General features: G+C 53.8%; 1 protein-coding gene across 2 annotated transcripts in view; it reads right to left on the reverse strand.

Moving 5' to 3' along the window:
• The window catches only part of NOL4L (nucleolar protein 4 like), a 127,455-nt gene that overhangs the window by 58,183 nt on the left and 43,227 nt on the right, over window positions 1-26,045 (reverse strand). For both annotated transcript variants that reach the window (XM_070381573.1, XM_070381572.1), the window contains exons 2-4: window positions 18,841-18,996; window positions 12,069-12,180; window positions 3,181-3,290 (exon numbers count right to left, since the gene is read on the reverse strand). In XM_070381573.1, coding sequence (XP_070237674.1) covers window positions 3,181-3,290; window positions 12,069-12,180; window positions 18,841-18,996 — 378 coding nt within the window. The remainder of the gene's footprint in view (window positions 1-3,180; window positions 3,291-12,068; window positions 12,181-18,840; window positions 18,997-26,045) is intronic.

The following is a 26,045-nucleotide window of genomic DNA, read 5'->3' on the forward strand; positions in this document are numbered from 1 at the left end:
AAACACGGCCCGAAAAGATCCATGCACCCCAGTGTTCACTGCAGCGCTGTTTACAACAGCCAAGACATGGAAGCAACCTAAATGTCCATCAACAGAGGAGTGGATAAAGAAGATGTACATGTGCACAATGGAATATTACTCAGCCATTAAAAAGAACGAGACAAGGCCATTTGCGGCAACATGAATGGACCTAGAGAATGTCAAAATGAGTGAAGCAAGCCAGACGGCGAAGGAGAAACATCACACGACGTCCCTTAGATGTGGAATCGAAAATGATATAAACAAACTTACTTACAAAACAGAAAGAGACTCACAGACTTAGGAAACGAACTCACGGTTGCTGGGGGTGGCGGGTCGGAAGGGATGGTTAGGAACTTGGGAATGTTCTGTACACACTGCCTGCTATATTTAAAATGGACAACAAAGACCTACTGTACAGCACAGGGAATTCTGCTCAGTGTTATGTGCCAGCCTGGATGGGAGTGGGGTTTGGGGGCGAGTGGATACATATGTATGGCTGAGCCCTTCTGCTGTTCACCTGAAACTATCACATTGTTAATCAGCTATACCCCAATACAAAATGTTCTTAGTGTTAAAAAAAAATAATAATTAAATTAAAAAAAAAAAAAAAGACTCTGCCTGCCAATGCAGGGGACACAGGTTTCATCCCTGGTTGAGAAGATTCCACAAGCCTGTGTGCCCCAACTACTGAGCCCGTGCTCTGCAGCAAGAGAAGCCACCACAATAAGAAGCCTACATGCCACAACTAGAGAAAGCCCATGTGGAGCAACGAAGACCTAGAGCAGCCAGAAATAAATAAATGAAAAGTGTTAAAAGTGTTTACATGCCCAATGCTGTGTTTCTCCCAGTTTTCTTTAGTTTCAGAACTGCTCACACTCTCTGCACCAGCCATACCAGCCTCTCAAATTGTCCTCCCTCAAGCCACAGGGCCTTTGCACAAGCTGTTTCCTCAGACTGGTGCTCTCTACCCTGAAGATCTAACTCAGCTCAAGCCTCCTCAAGCCTCCTCTTCTGAGGCAAACCTTCCTGACGCCTGCGTTGGTCCCCCCATCGTGCCCATCTAACTACTCATGGCACCACGTGCCTCCTGCCTGGCACTTGTCACAGCTGTACCCATGATGGCTGGTTAATCTCTCCCCCAACTCTGCTGCCTGCTATGACCTTAGCACTTGTGTATGACTTTTTCATTAGTGTCTGTCTCCCCTCAGATCATAAGAAGAGCTGGGAATGGTGCTGTCTTTGGTCATCCCTAGGGCCTGGCTCTTGGACTAGGGCTCCATAAATATTTGTTAAATGACTGAATCCTTGTCAATGCACCTAACCAGCTTCCCTGGTGGCTCAGACAGTAATGAATCTGCCTTCAATGCAGTAGACCCAGGTTTGATCCCTGGGTTGGGAAGATCCCCTGGAGAAGGGAATGGCAACCCACTCCAGTATTCTTGCCTGGAGAATCCCATGGATGGAGGAACCTGGCAGGCTACGGTTCATGGGGTCACAAAGAGTTGGACATGACTGAGCAACTAACACACACACACACACACACACACCCCAGTCTTAATTCCTCTTGGGTTCATGCATGTTAAGTCACTTTAGTCATGTCCAACTCTTTGTGGACCCGCCAGGCTCCTCTTTTCTATGACGGTCGCATCCCTAAGAAACTTCAAAAACAGCGGGGATAATGGTGTCGGTTTTCCACTCAAAACCGCAAAGTTGTTTTGTGCAGAAAATGCCAGTTATAAGGGTGTTGCTCTAACAGAAGCAACAGTTATAAAATCTAAGCACCACTACATGGGGTGAAGCACAAAGGCACTCAAACAGCCAGACAGCAGGAGTTCAGCCCCACGGCTTTTCTTTTCCCCACAAAACGGCGCTTGAGCCCAGTTCACCACCAGAACCGGCAGTGGTCAGTGCACCACACTGGGATCCCTCATGAACGGATCTTGGTATGTTTCCTTCGGTTATACAAACTCCTGCTGTCTCTGGGGCACTAAGGGGTTCCCCAGGTGGTGCTAGTGGTACTGAACCTGCCTCCCAGTGCTGGAGAGGTAAGAGGCGCGGGTTCCATCCCTGGGTCGGGATGAAAAGACGGGAGAGAGGCAAACAACTCCACCACCCAGAGCCCAGCTTACTTCATCCGCCCTCTTGAGGCTGTGGGGACGGGAGGGCCACCACACCTCCTCCTCAGGGCAATGCAGAACTCAAGCCAAATGGCTCAGATCCTCAGACCCCAGCCCCAGATGCTACCTGAGCACCTCCAGCTACATCCCCTCAGAGCTGACAGCAGAGCTGTCACCCTCCTCGGCGGACACACACCCAGGTTGTCAAGGAGACCAGCCACATCCTGGATGGAATGCACCCAGGGCTGGAAGTCAGACTTCCAACGGAGGAGAGAACAACCCATTTCCCTAGTCGCGCCTCAAAGATACGGCAGGTTCAAACGTCACAGCTAATGAGAAAGCTTGAAGCAGGAGGTGAGACACTCTGACTCTGGGTTGGAGCAGTGGTCGGGGAGAGGGGTGGCACTCACCCAGTCTTTCTCTGAAAGACAGTCAGGCTACGCGCCTTGCAAAGGGCTAGAAGGTGGGCTGTGGAGGGAGGTGGGCAGGAGCGGTTTTCTTTTCACAGCCTGTTTCCATGGTGCCTGACAGCCCTGGGCAATCCACAGCTGGGGAGTCCTGGGCAGCCCGGGGAGGCGGGGGGTGCGGGCAGGGCCTTATCTCACGCTGGGCCACCTTCCCCGGCTCACCCTCCAGGCCCGCCGGGTCCCCAAGAGTGACAGAGGCTACAGGCAGGCGTGGCCTCCCTCTTGCCTCCCCAGGGCAAGGAGACGAGTGGCGCAGTAGAGGGCAGAGCAGGGCAAGGGCAAGCCGAGAGCCAAGGCCAGCAGCTCTCACCCCTCCCACTTCCACCCCCTTACCCCTGCCCTTGAGGAAGGCTTCCCCGAAGACCTGGCAGGGCGGTCTACTCAGCAGACCTTCTCACTAGGAACACGTTCCTTCCCTCCTCTCAGCCAGGACTGCCCGGCCCAGATAAGCAGATAAGGGCCTCTTTGGTTTCCAGTGTGTTTACACAGGCTGTGGCCCCACATCTCGGAAAGGCTCAACCACATCCAGGCAAGTTAGGACGCCTCCGGTGGGGCGAGGGGGACGGATGCCTTACCTGCTCCTGGGAATTCATCACGCGCAACTTCATCTGTTTCAGGTACGTGGAGGTGAGGGGCATGTTGTAATCGATGATCCCGGAGACCAGAGGAGACGGAGGCTCGTTTTCTGGTGGATAGAAGAAAAGGAAGTCCCTTTCAGCCTGTGTGGGGGGCCACCAGCAACATGGCACCCATGGGGGGAACCCAACACGGGGCCCGGGGAGGAGGCCAGGCGGGCAGGCGGTCTCTGACTCATGGAGCACCCACAGTATCTGGCCCGTGGATGTGGACTGCATGGTGCTGAGAGTGTTTCTCAACTAAGTAACCGTGTTTAGTAAGAGAGGTCACAGTTGAAAATTGGGGATTTCTGGCTTCTTTGAAAAATGGAAGGTCTGGCTACACAGGGCCCTCACTCTCACATGGCAAACACCCACTGCTGCTGAGCCTCTCCTTTTACACAGGGCTCAAGGGCTCTGTTCTGCTGCAGTGTCCACCTGTTCCTATTGCCCTGCACACTTGCACTCAACGATGATGCTTGCCAGGCCCTTGAAGTCAAATATGTAAGTTTCCTACGCTGGTCACATGCCACACTGCCCCACGCTGACCCTCACCCCCCACAGCATCCTCCCTAAAGCCGCCATGGACCACCTGGCTCACGGGTCTGGGCCAGGCCTCCAGTCCACCCAAATTCTAGTTCCTCTTTAATCACATGGAGAGGAGCATTGTTCCTCCCTTTTATTGCTTTCTTGTCCTGAAGATCAAAGTAACGCATATTCCTTTTGTAGAGCATTTGCAAAGTGTGGAAAGATGTAAAGAAGAAAAAAAAAGTCCATAATTGCACCAAGCAGCTTGGCATATGCTTCTGTTTATTTTTTCCTCTGTGATTTCTTTTTTACATACTTGATATCATAATGCATACCGAGAATAACAGTCTGCTTTGAAACCTTTTTTTTTTGCTTAACATTTTGTCATAGGCATTTCCCCTACCATCAAAAATCTTGTTTTGCTTTGCAAATATAATTTTTATATCCCTGTATTATTTTATCATATGTTCTGTTAGTTACTCCCTTATGAGTGGCTACTTAGGCTATCTGCTATCAGGGGCTACTTATAAACACTGCTGGGAACATCTCTGTACGTGAATACTGGTCTGTATTTGCGATCATTTCCTTTTTAGACCAGATTCCAAAACATGGAATTCATGGGTCAAATGGTAGGAATATTTAACAACTTTTTTGTTTTTCCTTAACCTCACCCAGAGGCATGTGGCATCTTAGTTAGAACAAGGGATCTTAGTTAGAACAAGTTACTTATAGGACAAGGGTCAAACCCACGTCTCCTGCACTGGAAGCGCAGAGTCTTAACCACTGGCAAGTCCCTACTCAATGACTCTTGAAAATGTCTGGTCACGCTGCCTTCTGCAAAGGCTCCTGCAGTGGGCCCAGCTTGCCACTTTGCTGTGCATCTTAGGTACCTCTGTGGGTGCCATTTAGGAGCGACTGCAATGGCGCAGGAGTTAAGTCAACTAGACCGGAAGCATGATTCAAGGGAAGCCCATTGCCACTCTTTCCAGTCCAGCCTCCCCTTCAGATGTCTGCTGCTGTGACCAAGCTGGAAACCCTGAAGCCACCTGCTGGGACCCGTCACACAAAGCAGGGCCTCATTTTGTCATTTAGTCATTTGACCTGGCTTCACCCTCTGTCTGGGGAGTCATCATGTTTACCTGTTTTCTGGCTGCCTCCTCCCCCAGCCTCCAAGGGCACCGGGCTTTGACCCAAGTCCTGCTTGGCACCTAGTTCTATCTGTGGGCTGGGGTTGGAGTGGCGTGAGAAGTAGGGGCGACTTTCCGACGAGCTGAAGCCTGCCTGCCGCCACTGGCAACACGCCCAGAAGGACGGGCTGGAGGGAAGTCGGTGACCGGTGGGTTGGAGGAAGGCAGGGATCTGCTGAAGCTGCCACTCAGAGCCAGAGCCTAGGCCGGCAGGCCCCCACAACCTTGAAAACACTGCTGAGTGAAAGAAGCCAGACGCCACGGGACAAACACTGGGGGATTCCATGTGGATGCAGCAGCTGGAACAGGCATGTTCACACAGACAGAAAGTAGAAGAGGGGCTACCAGGGCCAGGGCATCTGGGGATGGGAAGTTACTGCTTCATGGGGCTGCAGGTTCTGTTTGGCAGGACGAAGAGTTTTGGAAAATAGATGGTGGTGATGACTGCTGGGCAGTGAGTATAACTATAATGCCACTGAGTTGTACACTTAAAATGTATTAAAATTGCAAGTTTTGCGTTATGTTTTACCACAATAAAGAAAAATGGCTCCCGCAAACAAGAGAGCAAAACTAGCCAGGGGGCACCAGGGCCGTTCCTACTTGGCGAGGATAGAACAGCCCCGCAGAGAACAGGGTCCACGCATCTTGAGGTGGTGCCCCTCTGGTGACTGTACTGCTTGAATAACATTTTCTATCAAGTTTTTTAAAAACACATAGCTTCGTTTTGCTATTTTTTTTCCTTAAGGAAAAAAAAAGTGGACGCGCTGTGCGGCTTGTGGAAGGAGTTTAGTTCCCAGACCAGGGATCGAACCCGGTCCCCTGCAGTGGAAGCGCTGAGTCCTAACCGCTGGACCAGCAAAGGAAGCCGTTGTTGAGTTTTTGAAAGCCATGTGGTCATATGCAGAAATATTCGTTCTTCCAGGACTCACTAACAGGGAGTCTTAGGAACTGGCTTGAAAAATGGGCCAAACTTTTCCTTCTATTAAGGGAGCCTCTCCTGGTTCTGTGGCAGAGGGCTTTTCTGACACAGCGCACACTGGCCCCACCGGCACAGACACCCAATGCTGTGGGGAAACTAGAATTCGTTTTTGTGATTGTGGGTTCTCTTCTTCTTGCTGCCCCACCATCTACCCAGACCTGACCTCTTCAACCCGGGGCAGGGGGCACGCTGGGACCTGCCCACCCCCTCACCCCCCCACCCCCACAACTCCACAAGGCCGGACGCACTGTGTGAGGCAGACCCCGCAGCCACACTGAGATGATGTCATTCGAAAGAGCCATGGTTCCTGTTTTGGAGTGAGCGTCTTCAGATGGAGAAGACGGCCGTTTGCGTTTTGTTTCCTCAGAGACAAAGCTGTCTGCTGAGAAGCTGCTGGACAACGTGGTACGTGAGAAGGGCCCCCCACCCTAAGGGTCCCCGGTCAGAGCCTCAGATGAAGACTTCATCAGGTGACGTGGAGACGTCCTCTGCGTTTCGTTGTCCTAGGAGGCCGGACACTGTATTCCTTTACCAATGGTCACCTGTGTCCTGCCTGAAATGCCGTGAATCCTTACAAAGAGGTAACTTAAGAAAAAAAACAAACAGGGCCTTCCCTGGCAGTCCAGTGGTTAAGACTCCACACTTCTACTGCAGCAGGTGAGGGTTCCATTCCTGGTCTGGGAACTAAGATCCTTTGCGCCTGGCGGCACAGTCAGGAAAAAAAAAAAAAGTAATATGAAAAATATAAAAATAAATAAATAAAAAGAAAAAATTTAAAGCCAAGGTTCAGCTTAGTTTAGGGCAGGGAAAAACCCACAATGGCTGGGAAGGTGCTCCTGGGAAGTGGGAGAAGGGGTCTTCCTTGGCCTGTTCCCTCTGCAGCACATCCACAGTTCAGAAACTGCTTCTGGTGCCCAGAGGTGAGCCAGGAGAGCTCAGGAAGAGGAGGTTGAATGCCCTCGTCGGCTGCGGGGAGGGGACAGGGGGGTGGAGTGGAGCGGGACACCCTGGGCACACAGACGAATCCATCAGAGATCCGTGTGCCGTGAAATGCTTGCGTCCGCAGATCCAGAAGTGAGGGCTCTGTCAGGGAGACAGGACCTTGGCAGGCGGGAGACATTCCCGGGGAGGGAACGCGCCAGGGAGCTGGCTGTGGGAGGTCAGGGCTCGGGCCACACCGCAGCCAAGAGACAGGCAGGCAGGTTTTTGGCAGCAAGGGAGCTGCATGGTTCTGGGAGTGATAAGCACCACACACATAGACTTATAAGAAGGAGCTAAGGAACAGGGCCAGTGGGGGCTCCCTAGAGTCACGTGCTCACGTAGGGAGGTAGGGGATGAGCGAAGATGAACCCACGAATGAGGAAGAAGCAGCTTCCCCGGGTTCTGCTGGATGGGCCAGGTCCCTGCCGTGGTCAATAAACACAGGGGCCATGCCTGAGCCACTGCAAGGAACCTGAGACCACCAGTGAGTTCAGAGCTAGTAAGGGTCACGGAGCTGAAATAACCCCTTAGGTGGCTGGTGAGAGAGGCAGAGGAATCACCCGAAGAAATGTTTCAACACCTTTTTTGCCAAGGAAACCTGAAACCAGCCCCAGCACTAGACCCAGCTTTACAGGCTGTTGAAGAGTCCATGACGCAGAGGCTCTCCCCAGGCCAAGCCGAGCGCTGACCGCAGCCGGGCCTCAGTGACCAGGCCAATCCACGCAAACTCCAGCTGAGGAGGTGGCCCAGATCGTCCAGGTGGAGCACAGGGTGGCAAATTCTCTTGAGTTTCCACCCACGGGAATGGAGGAACTCCTCAATCCAGAGACACCCAGAGAGTTTCTGGGTACCAGGGCAAGAGCTCTCAGGGTCAGGGCTGGGTGGGTGAAGGATGTGTGCGCAATAAAGGCCTGGTGCAGAGGAAACGTGGGACTGGCCAACCGGCCACGGGGTTCAGATTTGGAACTAGAGATCCCAGGCCTGGGGTTGGCTTAGAAGGTGATGAAAAAAAAAAACCCCTCTCTTCCAGGGAAGCGAATCAATAGGTCAGCAAGTCTTCAAGGAGCACCGAAGGGTGCGCATTCATGGCGGGGATGGTGGGGGGAAGAGCACAGGGCCGGCCCCTGGGCCCAGCAGGGCGGGACTGATGGCCAGTCCATTAGCGCTCCAAGGAGGAAGAGCTCCAGGGCTGCTGGCGTAGGTCCAGGCAGCTTTGTGGAGTGGGTATTTCAACAGGAATTCTGTTCAGTCACTGGGACGACAGCTACTGAGCCCTGCCAGGGCTCCATGCAGACCCTCCTGCGTGAGGCTCCCAAGGACTCCCCAGTTTACAGATGAGGCAACCTCCCCAGATTACACAGCGGGTGAGCGTGAGAAGGGACAGAGGGCAGGCCAGCGCAGGAGAGGCTGCAGGGGCAGAGGAACGAACCGGAATGGGGTCACGTGGGGCAGGACAGGAAGTGGGGGGCTCTGGAGCGGCCAGGCAGGGAGGGGGTTGAAAACCACTGCAGGGACGCCACCACCTGAGTGGACGGCTCTGGCTGAGGAGGGACCCTTTGGGGGGTAACCGGCGCTGCCCGCTGCTAACTCCTTGTCTGCCACGTAAACAGCATTTTGTCACATCAAAGAAAATTGAGATGTGCCCTCTCCCAAAGCCCCTCTCCACAGCGGCCCAGGGCTGGGACCAGGGCACACCCAGCTCTCATCTTTGCCTCCTCTCCGCCCAGACTCGCTCAGGGGCCGGTGGAGCTGGGAGGCCCTGGAATTTCCCATCCTTGGACTTCCTGATCCTTGCAGCCTCCTTTGTTTGTGCTCCTGGCGCTGGGGGAGGGCATGGGGCTGTCCAGCATACTCTCCCACCACCACCTCCGCCCCCTTCTTGCCCCCTCCCGGGACAAACCACCACTGAGCAGGGGAGGCTGCTCTGCTTCCTTTCTTTCTTTCTAACACGAGGCCAGGAAGCAAGGCACCCTCCCAGCCGCCCCTCGAGAACTCTCCATCCTGCTCTGTGGCCCCCTCCCGCCCCACCTTCCTGGGACAGGAACCTGGGGCCTGCCTCTGGGGCCAGGCGCAGGCTCTGATTTCCCGGAGGGCAGGCGAAGGAGGAGGGAAGGCTGGCAGAGCAGAGCAGAGCAGGGGTGCCTGTGAAAGGGCAGTCGGTGCAGCTGACCACATCCAGAGAGGCCAGCCTGGTGGGCAGAGACAGCGTCTCCACGCTCTCAGCTGGGGCAGGAGATGGGAGGACCTGCCAGCTGACGACAGGGGTCCAGGCACAAATGCCTCTGACCATTGAGAAGACAGCAGAGTCTTTCAGCCTCTAAGGCTCTCCACTAGCAGCCTCCAGAAACCCTTCAGGCCAGCGGCCACGCTGTAGGTGCTTGCTTGGGAGGGTGGCCGTGTGTCTCTTCGTGGGACACCTGGAAGCTGGCAGCCTTGCATTTGGCTGGGACAACAATACTGGGTGGAGTGGGGGACAAGCTGATGTTTCCCAGGCACCCGTCACACCAACTGCCCTACAGACGGGCTCGTTTAATTCAACTTCATCCTCCTGAAAACCCCAAGAGAGAAATGTTGCTCCCATTTGCTGATGGGAAGGTAAGTTCTCCTGCTTTCTGGGGGACCTTGGACAAGTCACATCACCGCACCACCTCTGCGCCTCCTCTCCTCAGCTGTGAACCAGGTCAGACACCTCCCAGGATCGCAGCAGCTGTCATGAGCAGCTGATGTCCAGAGAGGTTCTCTAACCTGCTGAGGGACACACAGCAGGGAGCAGGGCAGCACACCCAGGTCTGCCTGACCCCAAGCCCACCTTCTGAGACACTGAGGCCACGCCGCCTCTGGCTCCCTTGAGATCTCCTCCTCTCCCTGCCTGTGGGCAGCTCCACTCCTGGGGACAGGGAAGTGGCATTCGGCCTGAGGACAGGCGAGGATGGGCAGGGCACAGACTTACTCTGCCCTGCCGTCTTCCTGCTGGAGCCCCTGGACACGGAGGCTCCCGCACAGAATCCACGAAGCTGGACATGAGGACCGTCCTCCACACCAGCGGGGAGAGGAGAACACAACAGACGGAGCCTGCAGACACCCCAGAGCAGTCCACAAACACAGCCCTTCCTGCCTGCCTCTGTTCCCCCAGGTTCAGTGTCTGACTTCGCCAGTTGCTATGGAAACGATAAGGGCAGCACAGGAGGGGACAGGCGCATGGGTGGGCAGGGACGATGCAGCTACCACCAGGCCTGTGCCCCTGGGACGAGGACCCGGGCAGGGTGGGGAGGACAGCAGGGAAAGTCCCCTAGCCCAGCGGCAGGTGCTAAGGGGGCTGTCTTCGCACAGGGGTTGCAGCTGCCGAGCCAGGGCCAGGCCCTGTGGGGCAGGGGCCCTCCCTCAGGCCTCAGGCGTTATCACAGTAACTGCCACAGCCTGGGTTCCCTCGTCCTGTGCGGCAGCCCTGCCCTAGGTACAGGGTTTAACTCTCAAATTTCATCAGGACCCTGCCCCTCTCTCCCGCTACCAGGTAGGTGCCATTATTAACTCCATTTCACACATGAGGAAACTTAGGCTCAGAGAGGTGAAGTCACTGGTTCAGGACACACGGTTACTGAGCGGCAGAGCTCAGATTTGAACGCACTCAGTGCGGTCCTGGCGCGCCTGGCTCTTAAACCAGGAACCCAGCACTTACGAGGGATGAACTACGTTAACTCCTGTCCCTCATACATCAGCAGCTATCTGATGAACTCAGTGAAGTGGCCATGGCCTAATGGCCCCCAAGGACAGGAAAGCCTCTGGGTTTGTGAAGTGGCTGCTGTCCAAAGTCGCATCAGGGCCCGACTACCAGCCAGGAAAATGACTCTGATGCTGGGAAAGATCGAAGGCAAGAGGAGAAGGGGACAACAGAGGATGAGATGGTTGGATGGCATCACGGACTCAATGGACATGAGTTTGAGCAAATTCTGGGAGATAGTGAAGGACAGGGAAGCCTGGTGTGCTGCACTCCATGGGGTTGCAAAGAGTCAGACACGACTGAGCGGCTGAACTACCAGCCAGGAAGAAAACCCCACTGGCGTCTACATTCCAATGCCCTGCGGTCGCTGGGCGGTGCTGTTGGTTTTCACTACATTTGGTGGACGCCACTGGGGCACCGCCTGAGGAAGTGGCTCACCCTTCTGTTCCCATCCTCAGGCAAACACCCCAACACCCACCGACTTCAGCACCCTTTGCAGGCCTGATGCCTAGCAGCCCTGATAAGCCGCCCATCTGGGCACCATTCCTCAGGCTTGAGTTACGGTCACACCAGCCAAATGTAATGGCCCTTCTTGCTGTGCCAAAGCCACCTTCGAACAGATGGCCCAGACTTACTGGAGGGAGGCCTCTGGGACGTTCAGGGTGAAGCTTTGGGGGGACTGAGGTGGGGGTCCTTGCAGGGAAGAGCTAGAGAGCATGGATGTCTGTCTAAGGGACCAGCTTGGACTGATCACACATGCTCTGGGCATCTTCTCTTTTTTCCCTATTTTTTGGCTTCACTGTGTGGCATGCGGGATCTTAGTTCCCTGACTAAGGATCGAACTTGTGCCCCGTGCCGTGCAAGTGCAGTGTCTTACCATGGAACCACCAAGAAAGTCCCTCTGGGCATTTTCAATTCTAACCAATCCCCACAGATCTGGGTGTGCACTGGGGGTAAAGGGCAGGGGACAAAGACTTAGGGAAGCCTACTACTAACGGCAGGAAGGCGGCTGTAGGGTAGAAAGGCGCATGCAGCGAGGGCTGTGCTCCTGTCCCTAGCGAGGGCACAGTCAGGTCAGTGAGACCAGATCCACGTGGATACTGCCGGGGGTGGGGGGGAGGACCTGGGTGGCGAGGACTGCAGAGTTTAGGAAATGGGGTGAGGTGGCCATTTCCGTCTGCAACCTCGGTGGGAGAAGAGAGTGTTGAAGGGCAGTAGGAATGTACTGTTGGTTTTTAAGTGAAACTTGACATTAAAAAAAACAACCATAACAAACCAAACCTAAAATGAGGCTCTCTGGGCAGCTCCATGGACCCATGCTGGCCCCTGGGAATTATGACAGCTGCTGGTCATGCACTTTTCTGTCCCTGCCAGCAAAGGGCAGGCCCTGCTGGGGAAGAGCCCCTCCCCTGCACAGCCTCCCCCAGGCCTCCAGCCCGTCCACCTGCTCCCCTACCTTTGGGCTCCAGGCCGTTGGAATTAAAGTGCATCCTCTTCTGACACTCCGTGCAGCTCATCAGGAACCGGGTCACGGCTTCCCGTGGAAGGAAGGCGTAGGTCTCCGCGATCTGGGGGAGAGAGGAGGCTGGCTGTTACGCGGATCCGTGCGGAGGCAGCTTGCTCACCGGGTCACCAAGGGATCTGCTTTGGTGGCAGGCACTTGGCCCTTGCCAGGAAGGGCAGGGATTTGAGGAGCAAGAGGCAGATGTCTTAAGAGTCTCAGCCATAGAAATGAGTCAGTACTTTCGCAGAATACCAGTAGTTTTAAAATTTTAAATGAAGGAAGCTTAAAAATTATAAAAGCAAAACACTGAAACATCATCTAGTCTATAACCTGTGTTCTCATAAATTGGGAATATTCCTCTCAGGTCATTTCATCACTGCTACTGAAGAATGAGTTGAGAAACACTGCTCCAGGGAGAAGGCAATGGCACCCCACTCCAGTACTCTTGCCTGGAAAATCCCATGGACAGAGGAGCCTGGTGAGCTGCAGTCCATGGGGTCGCTGGGGGTCGGACACGACTGAGCGACTTCACTTTCACTTTTCACTTTCATGCATTGGAGAAGGAAATGGCAACCCACTCCAGTATTCTTGCCTGGAGAATCCCAGGGATGGGGGAGCCTGGTGGGCTGCCATCTATGGGGTCGCAGAGTCGGACACGACTGAAGCGACTTAGCAGCAGCAGCAGCAGCAGCTCCAGGGTAGGAGGAAACAACTCCCACTTTCAGAGAAGGATAAAGTGAGCCCCACTTATAAATCTACCGGCTGCGGGCCTATAAACAGAGCCCCACGTTCTACAGGCTATTCCTTGACCTAGTCACAGACCCAAGACAGCTGTGAAATGCCTCAAATTGGACAGGCTTTCAGGAAGCCCCGTGTTCCAGGCAAGGTCACAAGGCCCAGAGAAGTGAACCAATTCACTTAAGGTCACACAGCTCTTTATAATAGTGCCAGACTAGAGCCGAAGCTCCAGGTCACCCTCAGAGCTGCCTCCAGAGGGCCTCCCCTAGCTATGGAGAAAGAGTCAGCAGTGTGGGAGGGAAGGTGAAAGCGATGTCAGGGAACACAAGAAAGCAGCTGGGTGGGGGAGTGGGGAAGAAGCGGGGTGTAGTCCCAGCAGCTCAGTCCTCTCCTCTTGCTCTGGGTTTTGGGAAAAACCAGGTTGGTCCTGGTTTGGCTGCCTGAGGGGGCTGGAGGGACCTCTTGGGCCCAGGTTCTCTGGCTGAAGCCAGCAGCTGCCCGGTTGCGGGTTTCACACATTTCCCAGAGCCTGGGCCGTCTCACTCTCTCCACTAAGGGGCAGCATCACCCCAGCGTTCCTCCGTCCTTGCCGCAGCCCAGCCGGGAAAGTTGGCCGAGGGCTTTGGTCAGCCCACAGCAGGGTATTGGTGGGGGGTGAGCTGCTCTCCAGGACACACCTGGTCTGTTCCTTCGGGATGCACACGCACCCTGCTCCATCTCTGTGGTGGCCAGGAAGGGGGGCAGGGTGGGGCAGAGAGGAGGGGACTCAAGAGGGTTGCCAGGCTCTCCTTCCCCGTGCCCCCCGCCCTGCGGCCAGGCCCTTGGAGGACAGGCTTGGGCTCTGCTGCCTGTGGAGCTCCATGGGCCAGTCCTGCCTGGTGGCTGGCTGCAAATGCAGAGTTAATTTTGGTGACACAATTGTTATTTCTCAGCTGATTTGATGCTCTGCGGAGCAGGCAGGCTCCTTGATGAGTTATCTCCCTTCCAAATTCTTTGTCTGATTGCCTTCCTCTGGAGGTCAGGAACAAGGGCAAACCCCTGCTCTCCAATTAGAACCAGTGGATGGGAAGGTCTGAGGGCGAAGACACGGGGCTGGGCTCTCCTGCCACACACGGGGACATCTTTATCCCTAGCCTGGGGCCGCCTGGAAGTCTCAGGGCAGCAGGTCCCTCTCGGGCCCAGGGGGTTGGGAGGGACGGGTCCTCTTGAGGGGCTGACAGCTATAGGAGTAAAGGGAAGAGGGAGGGACGCCCTCTGGGTCAGGCAGAGGGCTGAGGCTGAGTTGGGCCAACAGATGACCTCCTAAGGAACTGAGCTGGGGCATCCAGGTCAGGCCTCAGAAGAGCTGAGCTGAGCACGCGGAGGAGGAGGGTTGCAGTCTGCTGGGAGAGGAAGAAAGGTTGATACCATGGGGAAAGCCTGACTTCAACGCATGGAGCTCTTTGACCGCTGGGCAGAGACAGATTCTACAGGGCTTAGGGAGGGCCTGCCTGGCTGGGCTGCTCTGCTTAGGGCTGCCCGTGGCGTGGCCAGAGGCCCTGCTTGCCGCCTGGCCCACTGAGGATACAGGGGCAGTTACCAGAAAGTGCCCAGGGGCCTGGGCCTTAGCAGAGACCCAGCAGATGCAAAGGCTGGCTGGAGTGCCACAGGGCGCTGGTGCACTGGGTGCACAACTTCTGGCTCTGGATCCCACAGAAGGGCAGACGGGCAAACCCAAGGCAGGTGGGTGAGAAGCCCTTGGAGCTGTCCGAGGGCCCTATGCGGCTGGATGGTCTGCAGTCTCACTAAGAGCTCCCGTGGGGCGTCAGTAAAATGTCCAGCTCTGCGCTGCTGTAGGACCTGAATGGAGGAGGATGCCTTCCCTACCAAGGCCTTCAACCTCCTGTGGGCATCTTTTGGTTCATGCTCCTGCCTCATCCACGTGAGAAATGGGACCTCCCTTTCTGTTTGGCTGCACAGATGCCCGAGGCCACAGGACCACAGGGTGAGCTGAGACGTGGAGGATCATCCCAGCTGATGCCCTAGTCAGCAGGATGGTGGTTTTCTGATAGTTTTAGAGCTACAGACACTGTTCTGGAAATAGACTCTTATCCTGAAGCCCAAAACGTGACACAGATAAAGACAGAGCTGCTGCATTTAAGAAGGGGCCCATCCCCGCCCAGCAGCTCTCGGCGGCCCTGGACTGTCTGTTGCCTTGCTCTCAGGCCTCCAGCCTGGATGTTGAGACCGATACCTGAATCTGCCTTTTATGTTTTTCTTACTGGGAAAAGCTGAGTGAGATTTCATTGGGAGGGAGTGCAGAAGCTATTTGCAGAGTCGCTGACTTGCAAGGCCCCATTTTCACTCCCCAACTCAGAGGCCGACAAAGACAGATGAGGCCAATTGGGGGGATTTGCACCACTCTACAAGATCCTCCTTCTGCCCTGAGGGCGGATTAGCACGTGGTGGGCCTGGAGCAGCTGCTGACCACATCTGGCCCCAACTCCAAAGTGGTCTGGGCAGTCAGATCAGGGCTCCAAAGCCCGACCTCGCCTTCCAGCACCCCGGGAGAGAGGAAGGAAGCAACAACACTCACTCTGATTCAGGTGGGTGCAGACATCAGGGCTTCCCTGGCGGCTCAGCTGGTAAAGATCTACCTGCAATGAGGGAGACCTGGGTTCGATCCCTGGGTTGGGAAGATCCCCTAGAGAAGAGAACGGCTACCCACTCCAGTATTCTGGTTTGGAGAATTCTGGCCTGGGTCCAAACAGTTGGACACAACTGAGCGACTTTCACTTTCATGAGACATCAGAAACAAGCTTCCCTGGTAAAGAATCCACCTGCAATGCAGGAGACCCCGGTTCGATTCCTGGGTCGAGAAGATCCCCTGGAGACGGGATAGACTACCCGCTTCAGTATTCTTCAGCTTCCCTGGTGGAAAAGAATCCGCCTGCAATGTGGGAGACCTGGGATAGATCCCTGGGTTGGAAAGATCCCCTGGAGGAGGGCATGGCAACCCACTCCAGTATTCTTGCCTGGAGAATCCCCATGGACAGAGGAGCCTGGTGGGCTACAATCCATGGGGTCTCAAAGAGTCAGACACAACTGAGCGACTAAGCACAGACATTAGAAACACTCCTTGAAAAAGGACCAGTCCTCTATGTGGGCTCAGAGAACTTTGTAGAACACATAGCTCTGCCTTGGCAAGACTCCCTGGGGTCCTCTGGACCTTAGGCCATGTGGCATCAGAGGCAAAGTTAAGGCAGGGCTTCCTGCCCAAGATGGGGACTCCCTGTAGTGTCCATTGTCAATGGTCATCAACCCCTGGCTCATAGACCTAGTTTCAGAAAGCTCCTTACCTGCCCTCCCCGATCCACTGCTGGACAGTGGTAGGTGCTAAAAAGTTCTTTTCCTATTGAAGAGTGTGCCTCCTTTAATGCTTTGAACAAGACTGCCCATCTCTCCTGCAGTCCCCTGCTCCCTTGGGCACCCCAGGCCTATAAGACTTCATAAAGTCCCAGGTGCCCCCAGAGACAGCGAGGCAGTCCCAGAATTCAGGTTTGGCAAAGCATACACAGATAGGTCCAAAAAACCCTCCAAAGGGCCTGATGCAAACCCTGAGGTGCCAGGCTGTACCCCTCTGCAGCCATCAGCACCGAGTCTCCTAGCCGGCATGGATGGGGCTGAAGAGCTAGGCTTGGGTTGAGGCAAATGGGAGCAGGTAAAAAGAGGAGGACAAAAGCGTCCCCATCACCCTGCCCCCCCAAAAGGTAAAGGATGACAGATGGGGAAGTGGGGGAAGGGAGAGGAGGTGCACGGGGGAGGAAGGGGGTGCAGTGGTCCCCTTGGCCGCACACCCACAGCAGGAGGGCCTGGCCTGCTCCCTCTGCCTTGGCCCTGCTGCTGAAATTCCAGCTCTGAGCACAGCCCAGCTGGCTCGTTGCCAGTCATGTGCCAGCTCCAGGCTGGGCAGCGGGAAGTGGGGCACGCGGCGGGCATATGGACGAGAAGCCAGGAAGCGCAGAGCCAAGGGCTGGACGTCCACTTGGCCCAGAGACACAGAGCCTGGTGGGCGCAGCCAGCCTCGCCCTTTCTGCAGCACGGAGGTCACCGACCCCAGCCTTAATGAACACCCAGGAAGTGCCTGAGGGTAAGGTTTGGGGCTGGGTACCCATGGGACCAGAGAAATCACACAGTCCAGTCAGCCTAAGCCTATCCACTTTGACAAGCAAGTCAGTGGGCTTGCGAACTGGCCACAAGACGTCTGCAGCAAGGCAGCGTGTCTAGTGGTCAGGGCACAGGCTCTGAGCCAGGTGCCTGACTCTGAACATCAGCTGGGTGACCTCAAGGCAGGCTTAATCATCTCTCTGAGCCTCGCTTTCCTCCTCTGTAATGGTAGCGCCTGCTTCATCCTTATACCCTTCATCCGCGTGATGGCTCTGAGAGCCGGCGCAGGGGACGTGCTCAGCACACAGCCTGGCATGAGCCGGCTCCCAGCATGGCAACTTCAATGCTGAGAAAGTGCACGGGGTATCATCAGCACCAAGGGGCCCACATGGGCCCCAGCTCAGGAGTCCTTCCCTCCATTTATGATCCTCCAGTGGAAATACCCTCAGAACTCCCTTCCCACAAGTCACTCCCCATCACACAAGTCCTGAGCTGCAGGGCGGGGCAGGTGGTACAGTCATCTCCTGCTTCCCTCAGCCTGACCCCTCCTCTCTCTGAGGGCTTTGGCATGTGGGTCCATCCTTAAGACACATTTAACAAAGGTCATCTTCTGAGATCAAGAACAAACCAGATGGTTGGATTTTTTTTTTAATCAGGTCATATGGGGAAATTATAGACTTACACAGGCCACCTCTGCCATACTCCAAGGCTATTTAGAAAAGAACTTGGAGGGGTTGGCATCTACTTTGGGTAAGGAAGGCCCATCACAGAGGGGTAGGCCTCTAGGAAGCCAAAGAGAAAGTCAACACAGAGCGGGGAGTGAGACCCCGGCTGACCGCTGCCTCCGGGCTGTGTGGCCTTAGAGTGGTAGTTTAACTCCCTGGGCCGCAGTTGCCTTAACTGTGAAATGGGCCACGGCGCCTCCATCACAGGACTGGTGAGAGGCTTGAGTGAACATGAAGTGCTTGGCTTCCTGGTTTAGTGGTGGGTGCTGGACAAGCGGTTCAGAGCTGGGCATAAGCCATGGCAATGGGGGCCAATGCGGGGATGCGACCAGAACCCAGACAGGCTGTGGCCACCGTGCCCTCGACAGTCTTCCGTGTGATGTCTCCCATCCTAGGTGGCCACCTCTGCTCCCTTCTGCCTACCCAAAGCTTAGACTGCTGGCTGACCTGCCACCCGCTCCGTGAAGGCCGCTTCACGGACTGAACGTTGGTGTCTGGAGGGACTGCGGCTGAACGCCCAGGTGCCTGGGTTCTTGTTCCCCTGAAGCTAGTCTTGGAAACATTTCTGTTTCTCTCAGCCTCCCCAGCCCCAGTCAAGCTGTGCTGTCCTTGAGGGCGGGGCCCAGGTCCTCAGAAGTCCCCTGGGGAACTTCTGGCACTGACTTGCGTTGTAGGGGCTTGAATGCACTCACACACAGGGAGTATTCGGACAGGTCTGGCACACAGCGAAGGCCATGGAAGCGTTTGCTCTGCCGATTACTATTATCTGGCCTCCCCCTCCTCCAACCGCGGCCCCAAGCTGGGGGGTGGGGAATGGAGCAAAGCAGAAACCAGGAAGAGGAGAGCTTTCCTCCTGCCCTCCTCGTCCCTCTCCTTCCCTCCCTCTCACCCCCTTCAACCTGCTTCTCCTTTGTGCTCTGACCACAGAGCCCGCCCCCTCGCCCTGTGAGCCATCTCTGGCTGCCATGCCCTTGCCCCGTGCCCCCCTGGATCCCCAAAGGCCGTTTCATCACGCCTCAGCTCCCTGCCCCGCCCCCTGCCCAACATGTGCGGAGCCCATGGCCTCCTGCCAAGGCCTGGGGCTGCCAGCAGAGGCCAAGAGACAGAAATCTCACCGCTCGGTAGGTTTTCTTCTGCCCAGCGTGCTTGGGGGCTTTGCCGGGCTCCGCTGAGCTCTCCACATGCATCGAGTAGATGATGTCAAAGAAATCTTCCACCACAGCGACCCGCTTCAGAGAGATGCCCTCCGGCTCCGACAGGCCATCTGCCCCCTGCGACAGGGTGGACAAGCTGTGTTAGTGTCAGGGATGACGGCGGGGTGAGAGCTGGGCCCTGCGGCCGGGCAGCAGGGCGGGGGCAGGCACGCTGCTGCTCGCTGACCCCCGCCAGGCCTTCCGAGGGTAGGTCTGGGGGGACCCGGGGGCGACAGGAGCCTGCTCAGAGGGCCACAGGGAGGGGGCAACCAGAGTCAAGGGTGGCTGCTGCTACGAAATCTACCAGAAACAATGGGCAGAGAGAAACAACAAGGAAAAATACAAATTAAAAACCCAAGAGCCTCCATGTTCACAATTTCAGACAGATTGTGCCAGACTCAGGCGGGGAGCTTTCGAATTGCACGCTGTGCCAAGACCATCCTGGAAGTCTCTGGGGAGGTGGGGAGGGGGGTGCTAAATAGATGCGTCCCCATCAGGAGCTCGCCAATTAGCAGTAACCTTTCACTGTGGTCCCGGGCTGGGGGCCCAGGGGAACGGCTCACATCACCTGGGTGACTCCTGCCTCACCCTGGCCTTTCAGAAAAGCTTTTCACCGCTGCCCGCCTCCCTACTCCAGCAGCTGAGCACCAGCAACAGCACCAGGGCTCTTTGTGTGTGGAGACACAGAAATAACACACACAAGGCCATGTGGAGGTGGCAGGCTGTGTGAGTGGGGTGGCCGTGGGGCCCCCCTGAGCCTCTTACTGGGCTGGCACGAGTGTTGTCAGCTGGCCCCAAAAAGGTGTGCCAGGATCTCAGGGGTACTGGGCTCTCTGCCACCCTCTCCGTAAGGGGAGACCTGGAGGGCTCTGGGGGGTGTCAAAGAGGAAGAGTAAGCAGAGGGGTGGGGAAAAAGGAGGCGGGCTTTTCTGTAAAAGTGCTTGGAACACAAATCTCCCAGAGGATTCTTCCCCAAAGGACCCCCCACTCAAGAATGTCAGCTCTTTGGAGGAGGGAGTGGAAGTGTGTGGGGCGGGGGTTCTTCTGTCGGCTCACAGCTGTCTCCCTATCACCTAGAACGATGCCTGACACATAGTAGGCTCAATAAATAACTGCTGAATGACGGCCTGGTTATAGGCAGCTGCCAGGAGGGGTAGTTTAGCCACATGCTTCTTCAGTGTCAGTTGGGCCCCATCATTTAAGTGGCTGTGTGACTCTGAGCAGGTATCTTGCTTCTCTGAGCCTCGGGTCCTTTATCGAGAAAATGGGGAAAACAGAAGGCCCCTTCCCATGAGCTATGGAGAGGAGTAAATGAAATATGCATCCAACTCTTAGCATCAAGCCCAACCACGGGAACTCCTGGATAAATATTGTCATTAAGAAGTGTTTTGCCGACTGCCAAGTTTCCCCTAGCCAGGACGGGGCTGAACATCGCAACCAACCTGGGAGACTGTGAGGGTCAGGACCTGCCTGTGGGACGGTGGCTGGTAAGTGGAAGGGCTGGCTCAGGACGTTGGTCTTTGTCGTCAGAGGGGAATCGAGGCCACACTGAATGCGACGCTCACTCACAGCACATTCCAGCCAGTCAGGGTTTGCTTTTATCCTGCAACTTTCTCAACCTGCCCTGGTAGGATAGCGGGGCTGTCTCTTTGCCAGTGGCCCACTTGAGAGCAGATGGGAGAGGAAAGGCCTCTGGGGTGGAGGGACCAAACCCCAGGCCTAGTGGGCAGTGCCCATGAGTGATGGCGCTGGCTGGTGCCCTCACTGGCCTTGCACAGGCCTTCGAGCCAATGGCTTTCTCCCAAGTTAGCATCCATGGCAATGGGGACTTCTCAGCAAATATCTGGGGGGGTGTATGTGTGCCCACCTGTGTAGAAAGAGTTGCCTGCTGGTCCTGCTTGCCTGCTGGGAGATTGTAGGCAAACTCTTCAACTTCCCTGAGCTTCACTTATGAGGTATAAAATTCCATACTTTTCTCTTCTTAAACCCCCTCAGAAGTTACTGTTATCTCTTTCTTGAGGGTATCTGAAGTCCCCCTCTGAATTCCTGGGCTCATCAGTGATTAACTCATTTATTAGCTGACGTGTAACTACCAGCACTTTAGAGATCTTCAAATACTGCCATGGTAGAGCTGAATGGGACAAATATGAGAGATCAGTTATAACACACTTCTAACCAGAGGTTCATGTTGGCAAAAACAAACAACAGAACCTCTAAGAATGAAGGTATAACTGGGTTTCTATTTCTTGATCAGGATGGGTTCAGTTTATAAAAGGCCATTGATCTGAACACTTACAATTTGTATACTTTTCTGTGTGTCTGGGGCTTCCCTTGAGGCTCAGCTGTTAAAGAATCCGCCTGCAATGCGGGAGACCTGGGTTCGATCCCTGGGTTGGGAAGATCCCCTGGAGAAGGGAAAGGCTACCCACTCCAGTTTTCTGGCCTGGAGAATTCCATGGACTGTATAGTTCATGGGGTCACAGAGACTCAGACACGACTAAGCGACTTTCAGTTCCCTGTGTGCCTATTAATTTGTGTTTTGCTTTGTTAATTTATTTTTCTTAACACCAAAAGTGTCTGCTAATTTTAAAAGTTATATTTTTTAAAAGGTATAATGGGGTAGGTAGTTCTAAACTTTGATAATTTGAATCCAGAGGCATAATGATGGGTTTAGATGCCTACAAGTGAATAGACCTCTCTGGTCATAAAACTGCTTGAGGCCAGAACACAGACACTTATGGAAAAAGTTTACAAAATTGGATGAGAAGGAGTGGAGAAAGAAAACAATCTGATGAAAGATAATATTTTAGATTAGGTGGGATGGAAAAGTGTCCCCTAACCAACTTGGTGACCTTGCGCAGGTCACTTCTTGACCTCTTAAAACTCATTTTCCTCACACCTGTAAAATGAGCTTACAAAGTCCTAGTTGGATGTGGTTCCAAGGCTAAGTAAGAATATGTCAGGCATCTGCCACATACAGGCTTGAAACATTCATCTTTCCCCTTCAGACCCACCGAGCATGGACATTCTGTGTTTAGGGATCCATTCTCATCTCCTGTCCCTCTAATCCATTCAGGTTACAGAAGGGGTCCCCCAAGGTAATACCCACCAGCAGAAGAGATACAAAGTCTTATGCAAAATAACCTGCTAAGAATGTCACACAAACTTGGAATAAGCTTTCCTAAAGTCCAAGTATAATTAACTAACCCAGATTAAAAGCAAAACACACTCCCAGCGCCTGGCCTGCCTCTGTCCCAGTCCTCCACCTCCATTCACAGGCAGACGTGGGTAATCAACCTGGCCCAACGTGACCATAAAATTATCTCAGAGAAACTCTTCAGGGTTGCTCCCTCTTTAAAAATGGGTTATGAGGACCACTTCCCTGGTGGTCCAGCAGTTCCCATGCAGGGGATGTGGGTTCGATCCCTGGTCAGGGAACTAAGATCCTACCTGCTGTGGGTCAACTAAGCCCCTCAAGCAGCAAGGAGAGAAAGTCAGCATGCTGCAGCGAAGACCCAGCACAGCTTATAAAAAACAAAACAAAACACCAAGGGCTGTGCTCTTCCCTCCTGTTCAACCCTGAGTCCTGTAATCGGTCTATCTCAACTGCAGAGATGCACACAGGAAAGAAGAGGGCCCTTAGCAACCAGAATTCAAACCACACAGTGTCTGCAGAGCCACACCGTGAACTGTCCTCTGGTGAGCTGCGGCCACCTGGACACCATGCGTACTACACCCTGAGGGAGGAACATCAGGATATCTGTGTGGCCTTCAAGGAGAACCCTGGGAAGAGAACAAAGGGATCCCACGGCAGTCACGTGCTGCAGACAACTCTGCCATGCCCTACGTTCACAGAGGTAATAACCTTCATGCTAAATGCTGCAGGAGAGGCATGCTTTTCCTAGCTGAGAATCCAGACGCAGTACTACAAGGCAAAGGCTGCTAATTAAGGGATCGGACAGCACCTTCTCCTTAGCCTTGGGATGCCCCTGCCAACCGCCTCTGCTTAGTCCTCGAGTTAGCTTAGTCTGATCCATAGCCCTAAGCAACCTGGGCCCTGGGTTGACAAAGGAAGCTCACTTCATTTACAGGCTGGATAAACAGTGGGGCTGGATGGAGCTTCTTGACTATTCCCCGCTTCCTGGGAATGCCAACCAGGAGTGATGGCATGGAGCCCTGCAGCACCCCCTGGGAAAAGCCATGAAACACACATGGTCAGTTGTGCAGGACCAACCTCTGGGGCCTTCCTGCGTGGGGGAGAATATTGCCATGGTAACATACTACATCTTTTTGAAACAGCTAATTCCAAAACAGCCCATCAGACTTGGGCCAACAAAACCAGACATGGCAATAGCTTTTAAAAATTCAAGGAAGGGGGTTCCCTGGTGGCTTGGTGGTAAAGAATCTGCATGTCAATGCAGGAGACCTGGGTTCGATCCCTGATCCAGGAAGATCCCATATGCCTCAGAGCAACGAAGCCCGGGTGTCACAACGACTGAGCCAGTGCCCAGAGCCTAGGAGCTGCAACTACTGAAGCCCATGTGCCCTAGAGCCTGTGCTACACAAGAGAAGCCGATGCAGTGAGAAGCCTATGCACAACAACTAGAGAAAAGCCTGCAGGCACCAAAGACCCAGCACAGCCATAAATAAATGAATAAATTTTAAAAATTCAGGGAGGGGCTTTTCTGTTGGTCCAGTGGCTAAGACTCTGTGCTCTCACTGCAGCGGGCCAGGATTCAATCCCTGATTGGGGAGCTAAGATCCTGTATGACATGCAGCACAGTGCCCCGCTCCCCCCCCAAATACATAGAGCTGCAAACTTTCTTGGATATTACCATCTTCCTTAAAACCACCCTATTTGAGTTCTAAAGGCCAGATCGCGAGTCATTGAAGAAATCACCAAATGTCTACTTCAGTAAGGCTGGTATTTCAGAATATTTATAACAATGGTTGGGCTTCCCAGGCGGTGCTAGTGGTAAAGAACCCACCTGCCAATACAGGAGACTTAAGAGACTCGGGTTTGAGCCTCTTAAGTCTGGAGACTTTCAGAGACTCAGAAGAGGAGGACATGGCAACCCACTCCAGTATTCTTGTCTGCAGAATCCCTATGGACAGAGGAGCCTGGCGGGTTACAGTCCTTGGGGGTCACAAAGAGTCGGACAGACTGCAGCAACTTAGCATGCACGCATGTACAGGAATGGTTTGCAAAGTGTGGTCCCTAGGCATCACCTGAGAACGTGTTAGAAATGTGATTCTCAGGTCCCACCTCAGACCTACCAAATTTGACATGTTGAGGGTTTTAATAGGCCCCCAGATGATTCTAAGGCGGGACAGAGTTTGAGAACTGCTGATTAGAATGTCTCTGTGATTGAGACAGGGAGGTGGCTAGTAAGGCAACTGGCATTGGATAATGAATATAAATATTTTCTGTGCTGCTGGGCCTAATATGTTAATACTTTCTTCTCTAGTGAGTGCCCATTTTCCTAACTGTGGGGACAAAAGATTCTTATTGGGCAACTTGAGTATGAATTTGAAACACCTACCCAGAGACTTGCTGGGGATTATGGGTAGAAAGAGAAGGAGTGCCCAGCATCCTGACATTGGAGTTTTAAAGTCCTTCCTGGTGAAATTAATTCTTAAGCAGGTCATCCCTTGACCAGTCTTTTCTGGCTTCCTCAGTTTCCTCAAACAATCTGAATGCTCAATATAAGGAGGACTGCTGCGTCCAGGGCTGCAAACCTACAAGGAAGATGAGTATATCTTCCCAGGCCCCTGCCCGGGTAGCCTTATGGACTGTTGTGAGGAGTCATCCTCAGGTGAGCTCCTGAGTCTGATTGAATCTTGCCTGTCTCCTCACTAAGCCAATTAAATGGACTCCTCACCTTGATGGCAGGTAAGGTTCAATTGCTAAGGGATTGCAGTTCTGTCATCTCCACTGGAACTTCAAAGTCACTGGCTGGTAATAAGTTACATACCTATCAAGGTGGTACACCCTTTCAGGCCACCAGGGTGCCATCTAGTGCGCTACCACCACTATATTAGAGGCAGGTACCTTCCAGCAGCCAAGTGTCTATGATTAAGAGAATGTGGCTAAACAGTGGGGACATTTCTCAACTGGGTTCCTTCTTCAAGAGGAAGAAACCACAGAAACAGTCCGTAGGATGAGCCCTTTCGGTGCAGCTCTCAACAAAGAGCAAAAATCAACAAGATTGCCGTTACAGGATAAAGTCCACGAGGAGAATCCACCCCTAGTGAAACACATCTTTGGCGACCAGTTGTTTGGGAGCCCAGGACTTCAGGGGGTAGATTGTATGGGCAAGTGTGAGGATACTGCTCCATCCCACGTAGGCCAGCCAGGACAACAGGCAAAAGCTACAGCAAGTATTAGCTGCCTGCTCCTCCCAACTTAGAAGTGGGTAACAGAGGATGAGATGGTTGGATGCCATCACTGATTCAATGGACATGAGTTTGAGCAAGCTCCGAGAGATGGTGAAGGACAGGGAAGCCTGATGTGCTGCAGGCTATGGGGTTGCAAAAAGTCAGACACGACTGAGTGACTGAACAGCAACAACCTCCCAACTTCTGGAACTGTCCCTCTCATGCCCCAAACCACATTTTAATAAGTTCAGGCAGGACCAAGGTTTTGGAAATGGGGGTAACAGTTTTGGGGAGTTCCCACAAAAGTTCTCCTTTCCACAAAAAAAAAGTTCTCCTTTCAACTCCTGGTAGGGCTGAAAGAAGACCAAGGGGGAGGAGTCAGCTTCCTGCAAAGGGTCCTCTGAGAGAAACGGATAGGAGACGAAATTTTAAAAGCAAACTAAACTAAGAGAATGAAAAGAATAGGAAAGTAGAATGAAGACCTTCATCCAAATATCCAGAAATTTTCTCCTCAGAACCTCCCAGAGAAGCCAGTCATAGTTTATAAAAACGATCAGATGACTGACAGGGGCTACTGTTTTAGTGGGACAAGGACAGTATTTTAATTTCTTTCCTGTATGAATACTATCTACCTTCAGACTGGAAACCCAAACCAAAAAAACTCCAAGATAAAGATTCATGCCAGAATTTCAGGACCCATGGTTATACTGTAGCCAGAATTTCTGGACCCATGGTTGCACTAGCCCTGG

The sequence above is a fragment of the Bos mutus genome, chromosome 13, assembly GCF_027580195.1.
Source record: "Bos mutus isolate GX-2022 chromosome 13, NWIPB_WYAK_1.1, whole genome shotgun sequence".
NCBI classification, from domain to species: Eukaryota; Metazoa; Chordata; class Mammalia; order Artiodactyla; family Bovidae; genus Bos; species Bos mutus.